General features: G+C 28.5%; 1 protein-coding gene across 1 annotated transcript; it reads left to right on the top strand.

Annotated features, from left to right (window-relative positions):
- The first annotated feature begins 5,138 nt into the window (after positions 1-5,138).
- On the top strand, positions 5,139-13,909 carry LOC102585126 (serine carboxypeptidase 24). Its single transcript, XM_006343580.2, has 9 exons — positions 5,139-5,594; positions 8,750-8,857; positions 8,942-9,037; positions 9,404-9,496; positions 9,582-9,667; positions 10,638-11,053; positions 11,842-11,937; positions 12,609-12,714; positions 13,541-13,909. Exons 1-9 carry the CDS (start codon positions 5,321-5,323, stop codon positions 13,679-13,681), a joined length of 1,416 nt encoding a protein of 471 aa, XP_006343642.1. The 5' UTR covers positions 5,139-5,320; the 3' UTR covers positions 13,682-13,909.
- The last annotated feature ends 5,076 nt before the right edge of the window (positions 13,910-18,985 follow it).

Below are 18,985 nucleotides of genomic sequence, written 5' to 3'. Positions count from 1 at the left end.
CTATGTGGCTCCACCATTATCTATAGTCAATCAATCGTTGTACTCATTGAAAAGTGTTTATATAATAGCTCAAGACAATTTTACCCCTTGGGTTTTGGTTCAATGCTAAGATTGTGGACAAAGGCCTAATATTTTAAATGAAAAATAAAGAAAATCGAACTCATTATATTATTCATTGAAATATGAACGAGAAATCTATCAATGTAAGCTAATTTGATAGATTTCTTATTCATAAAAAAAATCTCATACATTTTTATCGGATATGCAATATATTGTACTTTCTCGAGTTATATAGGCAATAATCTAAAGGCAAAATTTGAATAATATGTTTAATTTATGAGATATAAGATCTACGTATATTCTAGTCTCCTTGGATCTTACTCGTAAGATTACACTGAATATGTTATTGTTCAATTGTTGTATAAAAAGTGTTAAATATGAAATTTACTACTAAATCAATCGGTGAATAGTTCACAGTTAACATAATTCTTTGATAATTCGTTGCTATTTCTTCGTCTAATAAAATAAGAGCTGGACATTTTATTCGTTACTATTTTATGTATATTTTTGTATAAAAGTGATGATATATTAAAAGTTGAGGGAAACAACATCTCAGAAATCTAGGGCAAGATCTCAAATCTAATATACTATATATTAGAGACTTCAATTCAAAGCAAACAATTTAGTATATAGTTATTTTTAGGTTTTGATTTGACTTTTTCGGCTCTTCATTGTCTTTGTTGTGGGATCCTAAAGGCCCTAGAGTCAATGTATTTATTTTTTGTTGCAAATTATTTTTATTGGAATCTCATTCATTGGAAAATTATATCGTATAAAAAAGATACATAATAAAATATAATTTTTTACGTATAATTTGGAACAAAAGTTCTGGAATTCAAAAAAACTTACCATCTAAAGTCCTTTATTTTTAGAACAAGTTGAATGTATAGGCATTATTTGAAAAGACGAAGCAATCAATCGAGATTTATCGAAATCAATATTACAAGCTTTTGAAAGAGAATTAAATCTTCGTAAGTTGGTGATGATCACAATGACACTTATAATAAAGTTGATCTACATATATTTAGTGGCAACAAAAAGGGGATTCATTAGCTCACTGTTCAGTACGAATAATTGAAACGTTTGGAATTCATAAAATGTGCATACTCATCTCATAGACTCATATATATTTACTACAGATTAGCATAATAGTAATAAATGAGGCTGAGAAACGACTTCAAGTTACATATTCAAATTCCAAAACTTCTAATTAAAATTTCTGACTTTGTCACCGACCAACGATAGGAGACAAGTCATAGGGTTGTGAGACCTTAGAAAGATTAATGCACACTTGTAGTACACACAAGTGGTAAAAGCTATACAATTCATCAACGACATGCATTTAACACAATATGGAATTGATGAATCCTATTCAAATGTACCAAACTAATAATAATTTTAATTATTGGCCTTTGATACCCCCTAAAGCCAACAAACATATAAAAAAAGGTTTGGTGTTACTATTATATTTTTCGATTTGTCAGGTATACTACGAAAAATAATATAAATTGATAGAAAATATCATTCTGACATAATATGAAGCGGGATAGAATGATATTTTTCTATCGATCCATATTGTTTCATTTCATAGCTTATATCATTATTATTGTCCTTTTATGTCTCATAATTTGACAAAACATAAACTAATTTAATTTATTTGATATCTTAATTATATCGTTATTATTGTCCTATCTATGTATGCCCCCTTAATATTTTTTGACAAAAGATAATTACATTTAATTTGTTTCATGTCATATCTTATATCGTTATTATTGTCCTATGTATGCCTCCTTTATAATTTTTGACAAAAGATAATTACATTTAATTTGTTTCTTATCATATCTTATATCGTTATTATTGTCCCCAATCTTTGACCAAATAAATTTAATTACAAACTTATTTTATAGTATTCACATAAAACCAAGCCAATAATTGTGCTTTCCTTACCAAACTTAGTAATTTTATCTATTAATATAAATATATAAATTAAGATATATAGCAAACAAATGAATTAGAGACGGTAATTATTATTTGCTAAATTTTTTTATTTTCTTAAAATTATTACTTGCTAATTTTTTTTATTTTCTTAAAATTATTACTTGCTAAATATGAACAATTATTTAGTTTTCTTATTTTGTACAAGTTCTTACAAGTAACTAGTTATTTTGAGCCCCACAAAAGAGGAAATTTCTAATGATCGTTAATACACTTTACATAAATCATAGATGGAATTAGAGAATAGTTTACGGGTTTAGCCCAATTCAGTAGTTTTGATCTCTAAACACTGTATTTATATTTTTAAAAATTGATTGAATTTTTAAAAAATATTAATTTAAAACACAATAACTTTAATGAACTAGAAAAACAAATCCATAAGCTTCAACCATATTGGGCCGCTGAATAAAACATAACTTAAGACAAAACTAAGGATGGCCAAATATATAGAAAACATCATTTTTGGTAACAATTGAGAAATAAATAAATAAAACTAAAAGGAAAAATATAATTATAATAATAATAATAATAATCTTATCATGGTATTAATTAATTAATGACACATCACATGGATTATTAGATACTAAAACCAACCCAACCTAACTACTTAGCATTTAGCAATGAGTAATTAAATGATTTTACCCACTTCATTTGACAAACACAACATCAAAATCTATAAAATTCACATGATGATAGATTAAACCAAAAAGGAATGATTAGATATGGTTGATGATCCACTCATAAACTCTATATTTAAAAAATTATAATTATCTGATATCCGATACTTATTAAATCATCAAATCAACCCGACCAGCAACTTGTACGCATTATATGAACTTGTAATTAATTAACATATTTGAAAGCTCCACTAGTCCAAATTAAAGTTATCGCGTATGACCTATTTAATGGAGCTCTCCTTACTGGTATTTTTCCATTCACAATCGTTGAAAATAATTTTTTATTATAATTATTCATCGAAAATTTCTTTCTGATGTGCCAAATTTCAATTTGGCATTTGTCATCGATCAATAATTTTTTAGTCGATAATATTTATCTCGCCATATTCCTCGATGGTCAAATAAACTCTACTCCCCGCCCTCTGTCCATAACATTAAAAAAAAGAATATTATATAAATATATTATACTAGACAATAGTCATATTCATGAATAAATAAATTATACTAGACAATAGTCATATTCATGAATAGAAACTTTGACTGCCATCATTTTTTATTCAGTTTGTCTAATCAAATTATTCAGCAATACCTTTGCTAATTTGTCATAATTATTTTCATGATTTGGACATGTTATAGATAAACCAAAAAATACAAATAAAAAATCTACATGTACCATAGTAATAGGTAATGATGAAAATCTTCATAGTTTTTCAATTACCAAGAAGAGCAAAAATTATAATATTTTTTATTGTTGTTTTTATTTTTTTATCTTTTATTAAATGTATAAAAATGCAATCTTTGTCAGTTGGCCTATATGCATAACATTTTTCTCTTGTACTATATAAATATTCATAGAATATAATCTAAAACCCCACATACCTTTCTATTAATTCTTCTCTTTTAACTTATTGCCCTTCTCTTTTCCTACTTAATTGGACCACTATTCCTAATAAAGCTAGAGATGCATGTGGGTGATAAGTAATGAATATATTCGGACTTAAAATTTAAATTTTACGAATTTAACTTTCAAAATTTAATAATTGATTGATGAGCGATCAAGAAGGCTCATGGTGTGGGCTAGCGACCTCCATTGAACTTTGGAGGAATGTCCACTTAAGGTCAAGTTAAATGGTCGAATCTATATCATAATTTGTGACAATAGAGACATTGTGTTTTCACGACCCCTATTATTTATAAGTTTAAAATAAGAAATGTTTGGTAACGAATTGAATTCATCTTAGAATTATGGATCCAAAATTTATGATTTTTTTAAAAAAATTAATATATTTTTTAACATTTTTATCTATTTTTTGTATTTCGCGCCAAACAATTAAACTTGTCAAATATTAATTATATGCCCACCTCTATAAATGAGTTGAGCTAAGTTATTTCAAGAGATGAATTATTACCAAGATACCCTTAGAAGCATATTCTTGAATACATCCACTTGTTGTCAAGTAGGGACGGATCTAAAGTATAAGTATGAGCTCAAATAAATTTAATAATTTTTATTTAAATTTATATTTATCTTATAAAATTTATTATAGTTACAAATTAAATAATTAAAATAAGTTATAAATTTCAAATTTTAATTCCACCGGCTTGCTATCCCTAGTCTAACAACTACATAAAAGGAAATTCCCATTTCTTCTTTAAAAAGAAAAGGATGGAGAAAGGGAGAGGGACAAAAAAAGGTCCCAACTTTAATATTTAATAAGGTCCACATTTTTTTAACAACACTACAACTACTTATTAATGTTATATAACATTAGTGCTGAAGTCACACACCCCCACCACCCCTATCATTGCATTTCATCTCACCCCTTCAAAAAAGCCTATTATTTATAATTATAAAAGTTTACCTTATATGGAGAGATAAATGATTTGCAATCTTGAAAATAAGTCACTTTATTAATAACTATAAAAAAGTAAAGTTTTATTGGTTAAATTTCATTGTACTATCAGTGAATATTAGTTAAACTCTGATTTTCTAATTAGACCGATCAACATCAATAAAATTGAGATAATAATATTGTCTTATGTTTAAGTTTCAAGACAAAAATATTAGGCTACTTTGTCTTATTTTTCAAAGTCATGATGAATGTATAGAGTTACTGGATACCTATATTAGCTAGTGGGATATAGTAAGTACCATATGAAATTATAAGTCGAGAAGCGCTCAAGCTTGTCTGTACCAAGTACAACTTTTATTGTCATATGTTGTGCATCATTCGGTTTTCACCCCGGCCTTCTACATCTACCTTCACGATATACTATATTTCGTATGTTTCAGATAATATCACATCTATCTAGTGTCTGTCGATACATAGAAAATACTTTATATTATAAGTCAAATCACACACAAATTGATCAGACACCATCGTAATTTTTATTATTATTATTATTAATTGGCTCATCTATACCTTACTCATTAACTCCCACAATCCCACCCCCCCTACAAACCAAAACAAGAACAAACAAACAAGAAACTTATAGTAAGCTCCATATATGTTCATGTATATATACTCCTCTATCTTATTTAGGTGACATATATATTATTGAAAGAGAGTAAGGAATATATAAGTGCAATGGCATCTCAAATTAGAGCTAATTATTCATTTTTCATTAGTCTAATACTAATTATTTTCTCTTTAACCATTATTAATGTTGTTGTTGCTCTAACAACAAAAGAACAAGAATTGGATCGGATCACAACACTTCCGGGACAACCTCCGGTGACGTTTTCGCAGTTTTCCGGCTATGTTTCCGTCAATGAAGGACATGGAAGAGCTTTGTTCTATTGGTTAACACAAGCTACAACTCATCCTGAGAAGAAACCTCTTGTTCTTTGGCTTAATGGAGGTTAGTACTCTTATTTTCTTTTCAATAATAAGAAATTCCGCTAAACATGTTCAAGACTTACGTATATATAAGCGGTGTTTAATTACAGAAACAGTCTTTCTAACTTCGTTCAATAGGGGTAAGGTTGGTGTACACTTCATTTCCTCAGACCTCATCTTGTGAGACTATATATGTTGTTGCAAACGGAGGGAAAATTAGTTGACCAACTTTCACCACCTAGTGGAGTGTTAATCGAGGAGAAGTGAGAATTAGAATTAATTGTTTCAAGTGAACTCGATACTTTTGACTAGAGCATGAATATATATGTGAAAGTAACTGGAAAATTACTATGGTCAATAATTTTATAAGTAGAATGAGTTCAATCGTAATTCATTAAATTCTAGATTCGTCTAGTTGCAAGAGAATTCTAGAGTTATTTTAATAACAAAAAGTTTTATTTTAATAACAAATAATTCGTATTTTATCCACGGAAAATATTGATATTTAGTCTAAACTAAATTAAAATCGAAGCAATAATTGTTTAATGATAATGAAATTAATATAAGGACTACACATGATACATGTACTTATAGTAAGGTTCAAGCATGAGATCATTTGATTAAAAAACAAGTTAGATAGAAATTGTAATATAGTACGACATAACTACATGTATTAATACTTGTAAGTTACAAAAAAATTGTACCCTCTTTTATCTATTTAGGTCTGTTATTTGATATTTGCTTTGGGATAGCTGATTCAAAATTTACATCAGATAATTAATGTAATTTTGATTTCGCCTCTAATCAACAATGTAAAAAATATTCTTTCCAAATTACATAGTCATCTTGTTTGTCCACCACAAGAATACATCTAGGGGTGTCAAATATGACGGAAAGATTTGTTTGTTTGTTCAATTCGTTCAAAATTTTATGAATTAGACATAAAATAATTTTATATTCGGTTGATTTTCAGTCCGTCCAATTAAATCATCATTGATAGTGAGTTAGATAAAATCCGTTAATTTGGGTTGGCAAAAAGCACTTCCCCTCTTATTGGATCTTACCAGACATGCGATCCAAAATTAGTCGAAAATTTACATGCAAGTATCAGCACCGAGCAAAAAAAAAACAAAAAAAGATATTGCATAGTTACCATTATGAAATAAAATCTTCCTCCATAATCAAACATTTTGTAAGATTTCGAATTCAAGGACCAGGATGAAAAAAATGTTGATTTAACGTATTTCCTTCTTTAATATATCTCACGAGTTATATTTAAATTGATCGAAACTCTAATATAAATATCAGACATCGAATAAAAAATAATATTCCTTATGCACAAGTGCTCGTGATATCCTTGTGTCCAATTTACCTCATCATATTCTTTTTATTCCTTCTTGTTCTAAGTTTATTCCTTGTTTGTATGTGTACAAAAAGCTGCATTTTTAGCCTATGCTTTTTCGTCTTTATCTCCATAATTTTATGATACAAACAAACAAAGGACAACATTCCAAATTCAACAAAAAAGTAGAACTCCTTTTTCACTATTTTTGTACTTTTCTTTCCATTTTCTAGCTTTCATCCAACTTTTCTTATACCTTTTATGTCACCATTTATGTGATATATTTTAAATTTTGAAAGTCAAATAATTTAATTTTGATCATAAATTTAGATATCAAATTTTGAAATAAAATTTATGTAGTTGAAAATTATGTACCTTGCACAAACAAAATAAGAAACAAAAATCGTCTCTAAAACATATTTGAAATTTATGATCTAAAATATATCATAACGGTGGCATATTAATACATAGATTGAAGGTGGTACTTGAACATCTTTCATCAGAAATTATTACATAAGCCAATACTTACTTATACACTCTCAATCTGTCACATATTATTACTAAACCTTGTTAGAAAATGATTTCCCCCTTAAATAAGAATTACACCAGATGAATTCAGAATATCCAATACGAATATCGAACCTAAAAAAAAATTGTAATATGGTGACCTATTAAAAGCATCGAGTGTTAAAGAAGCATGCGTATTCAGAAACTACTAATAAGAGAAATAAATAGTGATGGTCATCATGATGTTCATAGTTACACTATTGATCACATTGGTGAATTTTATGTGACCTATCATTATTAAACCACAAAGAAAAAAAGAAAAAAAAAGCCTATTTTAAAAATAAAAATAAAAAGTGAAGGGTCGTTTTCTTGTGAGTAAATAATTAATAGTTGGAAATTTTATTTTATTTTTAAAAAGAGAGAAGTATATAATATATATAATTAATAGTAATAATAAATGATAGTAAGGGATGGGTAGGTGAATAATGAGTTATGGAAGATTGTTTTATTAATGGTGGTTCCTAAAAGGTTGTGTATAGAAATTATGAAATTCATGTGTTTTCTTCATCTTCTCATCCAAATACAACGATGTTTAAATGCAATCATAAATTGTGATGGATCGGTTGGAATTTCTTTATCTAAATTAAATATTTTAAATTTGAATTTTTAGGAATGAAAAAAAGTCTCATTAAAAGTGTCGCCTAAAAAATGATCCCTACAATGTGCAAATTAAAATTTAATAGAATCTAAATACATGAGAAACTAAAGAAAAAAAAAAACTTATAACGAAAAGAAAAATGACAGACAACTTCTATTGCTAAACAATAAAAACATCTTAGTTACGGTTGGTTATGGGTTTTTTTTAGTGTATGTGGCACCCTATTTCGATGTATGTGGAATTGTTTGACTAGATCTGAAATTTAAGATAGAAAGAAAAGTTTTTTTAACTAAACTTGTAAACTAAATAAAAATATGTCACATAAATTAGAACATAAAGAGTACTTGTTTATCCATCGAAATAAACTTCTTTTTTTAGTGGATTGGAAAAGGGACATTGACAATTGATTTTCCTGATTTTTCATTTGACGTTTGATACCTATTTTGAAACCTGACTTAATACAGATTCATAATGTTAGTAACAAAGCAACAGGCCAAACTCTGATTATACATAGTTATACATGTATTATACATTAAAAGATAATACATATACTCGACTTTTGTCTACTATTTTTAATTTAATCAGTTCGATGAGCAGCTATTTAAAGTTATAAATCTTTTTTTCTTGATAAATCTTCACCTCAAGTTGAAATTATTTTTGCACTATGCAGGTCCAGGTTGTTCATCAGTAGCATATGGGGCATCAGAAGAAATTGGTCCATTTAGAATTAATAAAACTGGTTCTTCCCTCTATTTAAACAAATATTCATGGAATAAAGGTAACATTTTATTTTTTGTTCTTTTTTTTTCACTTTACTATAAAAAAAATTTAAAAAAAATAATTAAAAATGTTATAAATGCAGTGGCAAATATACTTTTCTTGGAATCTCCAGCTGGTGTTGGTTTTTCTTATACAAATACAAGCTCTGATCTTAAGGATTCTGGGGATAAAAGAACAGGTACATACCACACATTTTTTGATAATATTCATTTTTTCATTTATGTATGTCTGGTTTTATTTTAACTTATATACACAAACAGTTTAGATTTCAATTACAATGATAGTGTAAAATTTTTTATATTGTCAGTATATATATATAAAGAAGGAATGTTTATATGAATAATCGATCGGTTTCACTGTTTAATTTTTGTAGTCGATATACATAGGTTATTTTACATAGTTATAGCTATATATACATGCATTGTACTTATATTGTATATTTACTCGCAATTTAAAAAATTTTAGATATTAAACAACAACAGTCTAATATTTTATCATTGGCATATTAACTTAGATTTTAGAGCTGTTTATTTTTTTGGCACAGCTCAGGATGCACTAATATTCCTCACAAGATGGATGTCAAGATTTCCACAGTATAAATATAGAGATTTTTATATTGCTGGAGAGAGTTATGCAGGTATTTTTTATTTAAAAAAAGAAAAGAAAATTAGACCGTAACACTACAAAATTAATTTCATTAACATTTTCTTTGGGTTTATCAGGGCATTATGTTCCTCAATTAGCACAGGCCATTTACAATTATAACAAGAAATTATCAAATCCAATCATAAATCTCAAAGGATTCATGGTAAGTAATTCATCTAATTGTATATAAAAAAACAAAATCATATTATTTAATTTAAGGGAAATTAGCACTTTTAGTCCCTCACATATCGATAAGTTCTAAATTTGGTCCTTGTAATTTACAAAATTAACAAATTATTTAGTGTTAAACCATTTAATGGATTCATGGTAAGTAATTCATCTAGTTGTATATAAAAAAACAAAATCATATTATTTAATTTAAGGGAAATTAGCACTTTTAGTCCCTCACATATCGATAAGTTCTAAATTTGGTCCTTGTAATTTACAAAATTAACAAATTATTTAGTGTTAAACCATTTAATGGATTCATGGTAAGTAATTCATCTAATTGTATATAAAAAAACAAAATCATATTATTTAATTTAAGGGAAATTAGCACTTTTAGTCCCTCACATATCGATAAGTTCTAAATTTGGTCCTTGTAATTTACAAAATTAACAAATTATTTAGTGTTAAACCATTTAATAACCTATATATGTATTATGTTAAATTCATATTGTTTCTCCATAGTCGAGTATATATAATATATTTTGTATAAATAGTCTAAATATCATATGTTTTCTATACAAAAGGATCGAAACCATTTATTTCAATCCCTACTAATAAAAATACTAATTTTCAACGAACATCCCATCGGAAATTTACTCTTTTTCTAGTAGTGAAGTAATAACGTGCTTAGCCAGCTATTACAAGGACCAAGACAAAAATCTACCAATAATCGAGGGACTAGAAAGTGCAATTACCCCTTACATTTTAACGAGAGGTTTTAGAATATTCGTCCCCTGAAAATAAAACCGTCTTTGATATGAACACTTATAAACTGTCCATAGGACTGCTTAGTGTGAATCCTGATTAATTAGACTTATAACAAATCGATATCGAACATCGAATAAAAAAAAATAATATTTTAAATATTTTTTTGGCATACTCATAATGATTGAAATAATACACAGGTAGGAAATGCAGTTACTGATAACAAATATGATGGAATTGGCACTGTGACATATTGGTGGAGTCACTCGATGATTTCAGACAAAACATACAAAAATATTATGAATTTTTGCAATTTTACATCTGAAAATTCATCAAAAAAGTGTGATGAATCAGTGAGTTATGCAGTGAACCATGAATTTGGTCAAATTGATCAATATAGTATTTACACACCATCTTGCAAAATTGTGCAAAATGAAACAAATAATTTAAATAATAATAATAATGTTAGATTCAAGAACACAATTATTCATAGGAAACTATCTGGCTATGATCCATGTACTGAGAATTATGCTGAGGAATATTTTAATAGACATGATGTGCAAAGAGCTATGCATGCTAATGTCACTGGGATTTCATACAAGTGGACTGCTTGCAGGTACTCACTTTCTCTTGTACTTTCTATATATGTCTATGCGACTGCGACAAATTCAAGATTTTAAGTTTTTCTGAGTTCTTATTAGGGTTTGGACAAATTGTTTATATGTATTAGTAATTGTGTAGTTTTTTTTTTCTCAATGTGTATTTTGATTCATTTGTTTTGTATCTTTCTATTTGACTGTCATATTATTCTTGCAACCTTGCTCAAAAACCTTCTTTTTTGAGTTGAGGGTTTATCAAAATCAAAGTTTCTACCCATGAAATAATGTATGTGTACCTTATGTCCTCCCAAGACCCTTAAATGTGAAATTACACATGATATGTTGTTGTAAATATAGGGTACGAACCGAAGTTTATCATGAACCTATATAACTTAAGTGTAGATCCGCCCTTACTCAATGATAGTACAACATATATTGGTGAATGATGATGAGATGAGTTGTTCTTGTACGGTATTAGAAAATTTTTACCTCATGAGCTAATTAACTTTTGGTGCTGAATTAGACACAATATCATCATTTATTTAACATGAAAGTGGAGTCAGATTCATCTCATTTCTTGATTTATCTAGTGTTAGTAACCCCGTGTTAGAATGTCACCCATTGGTAAAATGAGTCGTTCGATAAAAAGTACTCCTATTATACATTTTTCATCTTACAAGCTAGCTTTTAGTATTGGATTAGACACAATATTATTCTGCAAGCTTTTATTAAAGAACTATTTATTCTCTACTTATATGATCTTGGACAATTTATTTTTGTCTTTTTTTTTCCATTGAGAAAACAGTGATGTATTATTAAAGAATTGGAAGGACTCTGATGATTCAATGCTACCAATATACAAGAAACTAATGGCTGCTGGTCTTAGAATATGGATGTTCAGGTAAAACTAATCAATTTCTCCATATAGTATTTTTTTTTTTTTTTTTGTGAACATATAAATGTGCTACACAACTTTTTAAAACAAGGTCAAAATCGACCTCCAAAGATCGTTTTTTGGTCAATATATATTGACCAAAAAACGATGTCAAAGAGGTGGTCAGTATTGTATTGATCGGTCAATATAAAAAACTGTCAGAAAAGTGTGAATTACATGGGAATTTTCCTGGGAATTAGTATGAAATTCTGTAGGAAACTTATTTTTCTGCAAATTTTCATAATAATCCCCAGAAAAATCCCCATATAATTCACACTTTTCTTGAAGTGTGACATCTAAATGTTGATTTATTGAATTAAAGAGGTGGTCAGTATTGTATTGATCGGTCAATATAAAAAACTGTCAGAAAAGTGTGAATTACATGGGAATTTTCCTGGGAATTAGTATGAAATTCTGTAGGAAACTTATTTTTCTGCAAATTTTCATAATAATCCCCAGAAAAATCCCCATATAATTCACACTTTTCTTGAAGTGTGACATCTAAATGTTGATTTATTGAATTACACAATTATAAAGCGCATCAGTTAGGGATTAAATTCCGTCTTTATTATGGTAAGATACATTTCTACTACTAAATAAAATAATTAAAGTTTATTTATGTTTGAATTTATATGCAGTGGGGATACAGATTCAGTGGTACCAGTGACTGCCACAAGGTTCTCTCTAAGCCATCTTAATCTCAAGATTAAAACTCCATGGTATCCTTGGTATTCTGGAACTCAGGTAACATACACTCTATTTTAATAAATGGTGGAGTCAAAATTTACACTGAGGAGAGTCAAAGAGATTAAGTACACAATTTTTTTTTAAAAAAACAATTACCTATTTACATGATATAATTTCTGATAAAGGAATGCCAATTGGCACCATTTGAATAAGGATGTGGTTTCGCGCCTGATTCTAGTTAATTTCAAGAGTTAGTACCGAAGGCGGATTTATAGTTTGTTCTATGGGTTCGACTAAACTTATTGTTTATTAATCAAACTATTTATACATATACGGATATGAAAATATAATTTATAAAGAAATCTTTCTTCACGTTTGATTTGACATAAAAAAAAAAATTCAGAGGGGAAAATGACTTTTAATTAATATTTATGGGCAAAAGTCATATTTCTTATATCTAGACATATTCCACCTTACTAACCAAATGTACCAAAAAACTATTCAAGAAAAATATTTTTTACAAGGAAGATTTTTCATAAAAGATGCTTGGTCTGGTCAAATGAAATAAACTCTAAATCTTAAATTAATCTATGATTAGTGCCAAGATTACTTTTACTATAGGAAATAACTTTGAATTTTGAATTCACTTCTGATTAGCGTCAAAATTACTTTTGTTATATAAAACAAACTCCAAATCTTGAACTCACATTTGATTAGCACTAAAATAACTTTTGTCATACTAAATAAACTTTAAATAATCTTGAATTCACCTCTAATAGGCACTAAGATTACTTTTGTCATCCTAACAAAACTTTAAATCTTAAATTCGTCTCTGATCACGATCAAAACTAATATTGATGATGAATATGACATTATATTGTAGGTGGGAGGATGGACAGAGGTGTATGATGGACTTACATTTGCAACAATTAGAGGAGCTGGCCATGAAGTTCCATTATTTCAACCTAAAAGAGCATTTATCCTTTTCCAATCATTCTTGGCTGGCAAAGAATTACCAAAATAAATTCAGAAAATTCAATTAAGATTGCAATAATCTTGAGGAAGTTGATAGTCATAAAAAAGGCAATTTTAATATTTTATAGCTCTCATGAAAATTATGGGAGTTTTGCAAATTAGCATTAGAGTTGATTTATTTGAAATTTGTGTATTGAAACTCATGATCATTTCTCATATCTTTTTTCCATATATCTAGAATTCTCAAGGCAACTAATTTTCTATCAAGATTGCTAAACAAATTTTCGTAACTGACATTTCAAGTTTATTATCTTTCTTTTTCTTACTTATTTATCACCTTCAACCCATACCCCTTAATCACCTCCTCCCCCCACCCCCTCCTCAATCTCACCCCTTAAATATTTTTGAGATGATAGTTTTTAGTTTATTTATCAAATACTAAAAAAATAAGGAAGAAATCCATTTATTTTCCAAGAAAATATTCCCATTCATTCCACATGTTTCTAACCATTTTTTACTTTGTTTGGATAAATGTATTGCTTTATAGTGTATCGTACTATATATTGTATTGTATCATATTGTATGTATTATTTCGATGAATACAAAATTTGGATCGATTATATCATTTTTTGTCTTTACATAATATCATAGGTCAGTAATTTGAAGAGAAAATCCAGTATAAAAAAAAGAGGGGTGAGGGTAATGATAAAATATGATTATTAAATAATAAATAAATATAAAATGAGATTCGTCGCTATGTAATAATATAATTAATGATATAATTTAATAAATTTTAAGTAACAATCAAAACAAATATTACATCTTTGAATTTAGAATCTCGAGATAAATTTTAAACCGTTAAAACACCCTTGTGTTTAGGAGATTCACCTATATATATTCAGAAATAGTAAAAAATATCACCTTATATATACAACATAATTTTTTACCGAATAAATTCGAGTGAACACTTTCTTGTCCTTCTAGATCCGCCCCCTACACGCATGCCCAGAAAGTCAATTAATGGCAACACCTTTTTGCACAATATGGACAAACAAAAAAAGAAATAGGAAAGTTCACAAACAATTTAACAGACAACATATATTGTTAAACAAGACAACCTAACTTTCAAGAAAACCATCATATTTTCTGCCTAAAATCTGTGGACAAACATACATATAAATTACATGACTAGTAGTTTCTTATGTTAAAAAAGAACAATTTTACTATAATATGCCATATCTTATATATCGAGGGTTAATTTGATTAATTTAAAAAGTTATTTTGAATTTACTAACTTTAAGAGGGCTTGAATTTTATTAAGTGTCAATTTTTAATAGACATGATGTTTAAAGTAGGCATGATCTTATTATATTTGACTAATTTTGAAATGATATTTATTGTTATTCAAGGATAGACGTCGCTTTTTTTTAAAGAGTTTTTGGATCATAAAACAGGAATTCTGAATTATTTCAAATTTTTATATACATTAATTTATGTAATTTCTTCTGAAATATATCTAACTGAATTTGTTTTGACCCCAAATTTCTTGGATCCATTTGAGACTATATCTAGAAAATGATACTTATTATATCTCAAAGACAGACGCTTTTTTTTCCGGAATTTCTAAGTCATGAAATAGCATTTTAGGATTATCTCGACTTTTTTTGTGTATTAGTCTATGAATCTATTTTGAGTCCATTCGAGACACCTAGTAAATGATATTTATTGTTTCTTAAGGACATATATCATTTCTTTTTTGGAATTTCATGGATCATATCGATTTTTGATGTGTATTAGCTCATTAATATTTCATAATAATAAGTTACTAATTTTGTTTTACTTTAAATTTTGCGAATTCATTCGTGACGACCTAATAAATATGGGCTAAGGTATGGAACTTTTGCAATGTGGATGGTTTCACACAATTCCAGAAAGTTAGGTATGGAATGGACTCATCACCCATTCAGTAGACTCTATTTATATCATCCTACACTCTATTTGTCTTCAAGTTAAAAAGACTATTTACCCCTATGTATTATAGGGACCATATAATAGGTAATTAAGAACATGTCTCAATAGCCATGGTCGCCAAAAGCAAACTCAATAATTTATAATGAATTGGCAAAATGTCTATAATTTTGTTGTAAACTATTGTCTCATGTGTTATGTATAATTGTGTGATTCATCTTTTTATTAGGATGTGTGGAGCTTATTTACGTATTATATATATATATATAAGAAGTGTGTGAGATGAATACATATTATAAAAAAAAGGTGATCGCTTTGACATGATTTGAAGCAAATGAATGAAAATTATAGAATGATCGAACTCGCTAAGGTTCTCGTTTCATGAGATAGTCAGTCGAATCAAGGGAGATGGTTGTGCATGCAAACAATGAAGTATGGCCAATGGAAAGGCCACAACGAGGTAAGGAAATTTAATATAGCTAGAATTGATGGAGCTCGCCTATGATACTATTGGTCTTCATGTTAAATGACTAATTTACCCTTGTGAATAGAAGTAGGGACTTCATAGAGGTAAGAACATATGGCTTTATAACCATGATTGCCAAAAACAAACTCAATGGTTGGTGATGAATATTTTGATAAATTAAATCTAGAGAACCTAATAGTTTAAGATGGAAAATTGTAAGTTGTTGGGAGAAAAGTAGACATCTAATGAAGGAGACTTCAAATACTAAACCAAGATGAAATGACCAATTACCCTATGATTATTTGATTGATAGGGTATACTGCTTGACACTTTAAAAATATTTTTATATTCATATAAGATTTTCTAAAATATATGCACTTTTAGAGGCACAACACATATTTGATGACATTTTCAAAAAATCTAAACAACATAGGTCGCTGGTATAAGATAATTACCAACATAAAATCTCTATGTTATAATCCTCACATAAATATCAATAATATAGCTAGAATTTTAATGAAGAACGTGATTTTTTTATCTCATCTATATTAAGGATATACAAAATAAAATATACATTCATAATAATTAACAAATAAATCTCAATACTCTAAAAATAATAATCTGATAAAGTGTTTGTATTAAATCACCCTTCGAGATGACTCCGCTCATAATAAATAAGATGTGAACCAAATAAATAATACCAAAATTAACCTTATCCTTTCAAATGGGTGGAGACCACATGACACACAACAAATATTAATGGCTGACAGAATTAAAAGAAAAGCTTCACACTCATGGTTTCTATTTTCCAATATTAGAGTTTGGTGAATGTTGAACCAAAGTCAACAAGGAGCACTTCAAAATTAACAAAAGGAGGGTATAATGGTAAAAGACATGATAATGAATAGAAAATGCCCATCACTATCACAGAGAAAACATCACAACCTTTACCAAGGTAGACAACTAAATAATTGAAAATGACAAAAATACTCCCTAATGTTTGAGATGAATTAAAGTCAAGTCCCTTAAATATTTGCTATGAATAGTTTTGACTTTTTGAGTTTGTCAATATTAAATATTTTTTATCTCTTTCAAATATTTAACAAATTTTACATGTTAAATTAGTGAGAATTGTAAGAAAAATAAAGATTTGATTGGAACATACATTTGGAGGTGCAATATTTGTAGTTGATGTAATTTTTGGTGTTATAATGAGATTTATTGAGACTTCTATGATGTTTTTCGATAATTTTCTCTCTATATAGGTCTGATAAATCTTGATGGTCATGGACTTGGGAAATTAGTGGGGATGCATATAGTATGTAGACTAGAATAATTAATTGTATTAATGTAGAAACTAAAGAGGTGTTGAGGAATCTAGTAAGGTAATTTTGGGAGACATAAAGAGGAATATGGTGGAATATAGAAGTCAAGGGAAAAGTGAAAGTCACAAATTTTACTTACATGAAGTTAGCGGAGAGTGAAATTGAAGAGGACAAGAAGACGAACATGAAGAGATTTAAACCATGAAGAAGGAATCGAGAATGACGGTTATATCAACTAACACAATTGCATTTGAACAATTGTATGAAGAACTAGAGGACAAATGTGGGAAAAGTAAGTTGTATAGGCCCATCAAGGCGAGAGAGAGAAGGACTCGCGACCTAAACTAAGTGAGGTGCCCACAGTAAAGACAAGAATGACAAAGTATTGGTCCAAGAGGCACATATTAAACGAAGATGACAAACACATTTTCATAAATTCTTACATACATGGAGACATGAATATTGTGTCGGATAATTTAGAGCATTTCAAGATTTTGAGTATTGCAAATGTATAAAGTTTGAGGAGGTTAAGGGATAAATTCATCAAATGATAGGAGAATAGTATTCTTCTAAAACACATAAAGAGTCATTTTTAGGACGACTAGAATGTTTAAAGAATGAAAGTGAAGTATAATGATCTCATTGTACATATTCAAGGAATTTTTTTAAAATTGTAACAACTATAAGGGTATCAAATTACCAAGCCATACTATGAAGATTTGAGAGAGATTGATGGAGATAAGCATGGGGAGAAATATGTTTATTTCTGAGAATAATTCGAATATATGTTGAGGCGATCGACAATGAAAGTCATTCATCTCTAAAGGAGATTGTTGGAGCAGTATAGAGAGACTCATATGTGGTGTTCATTGACTTAAAAAAAGCGTAGGACAAAATCCAGAGAGGTCTTATGGAGATGCCTAGAGTCTACAAGTGTACTTGTGTCATACATCAAAGTGATTAAGGACGTGTATGATGGAGCCAAGACCTGACTGAGGACAATGAGGAGACTCAATACACGTCTTAGTTGAAATGAGATTGCACCAAGGATCAACTCTTAACCCATTTTTGTTTTTTTTGTTGATGAATGAATTGACACGACATATTCAAGAAAAAATATCATACTACATGTTATTTGCAAGCACATCGCATTGATCGACAAGTCACGCAAGGGAGTTAATGATCGACTAGTGATTTAGAAACATACTTTAAAGTTTAAAGACAATATGTTAGAGTAGAACTAAAACAAAGTACAAGGAATGCAAGTTCAATGGCGCTGCACATAAATCACATAAGAAAGTAAAAATTGATACACAAGTTATTAAAGAGATCAATAAGAATATCACACACACTCACTTTTTGACCAATTTAATGGGTCAAAACTACATAAAGAAATATTTAAGACACCATTTTAAACCAAATCCTAAAAGTAAGGGACCATTTTTGTCATTTCCTCCAACCAATAACCCCTGCCATACTAATCAGAAGAAAAGAGAAAAAGAAGCATCTTCTCTTTCTATCTCATGCTCTTTTTCAGCAAATCCATGGCCTCATCACTTTCTCTCTCAAGTGAAACCCCTCCCCCACCCCACGC

Source organism: Solanum tuberosum, unplaced genomic scaffold (assembly GCF_000226075.1).
Source record: "Solanum tuberosum cultivar DM 1-3 516 R44 unplaced genomic scaffold, SolTub_3.0 scf00047, whole genome shotgun sequence".
Lineage (NCBI taxonomy): Eukaryota > Viridiplantae > Streptophyta > Magnoliopsida > Solanales > Solanaceae > Solanum > Solanum tuberosum.
Note: the sequence above shows the minus strand (reverse complement) of the source record. Positions and strands in the feature narration are given on the sequence as shown.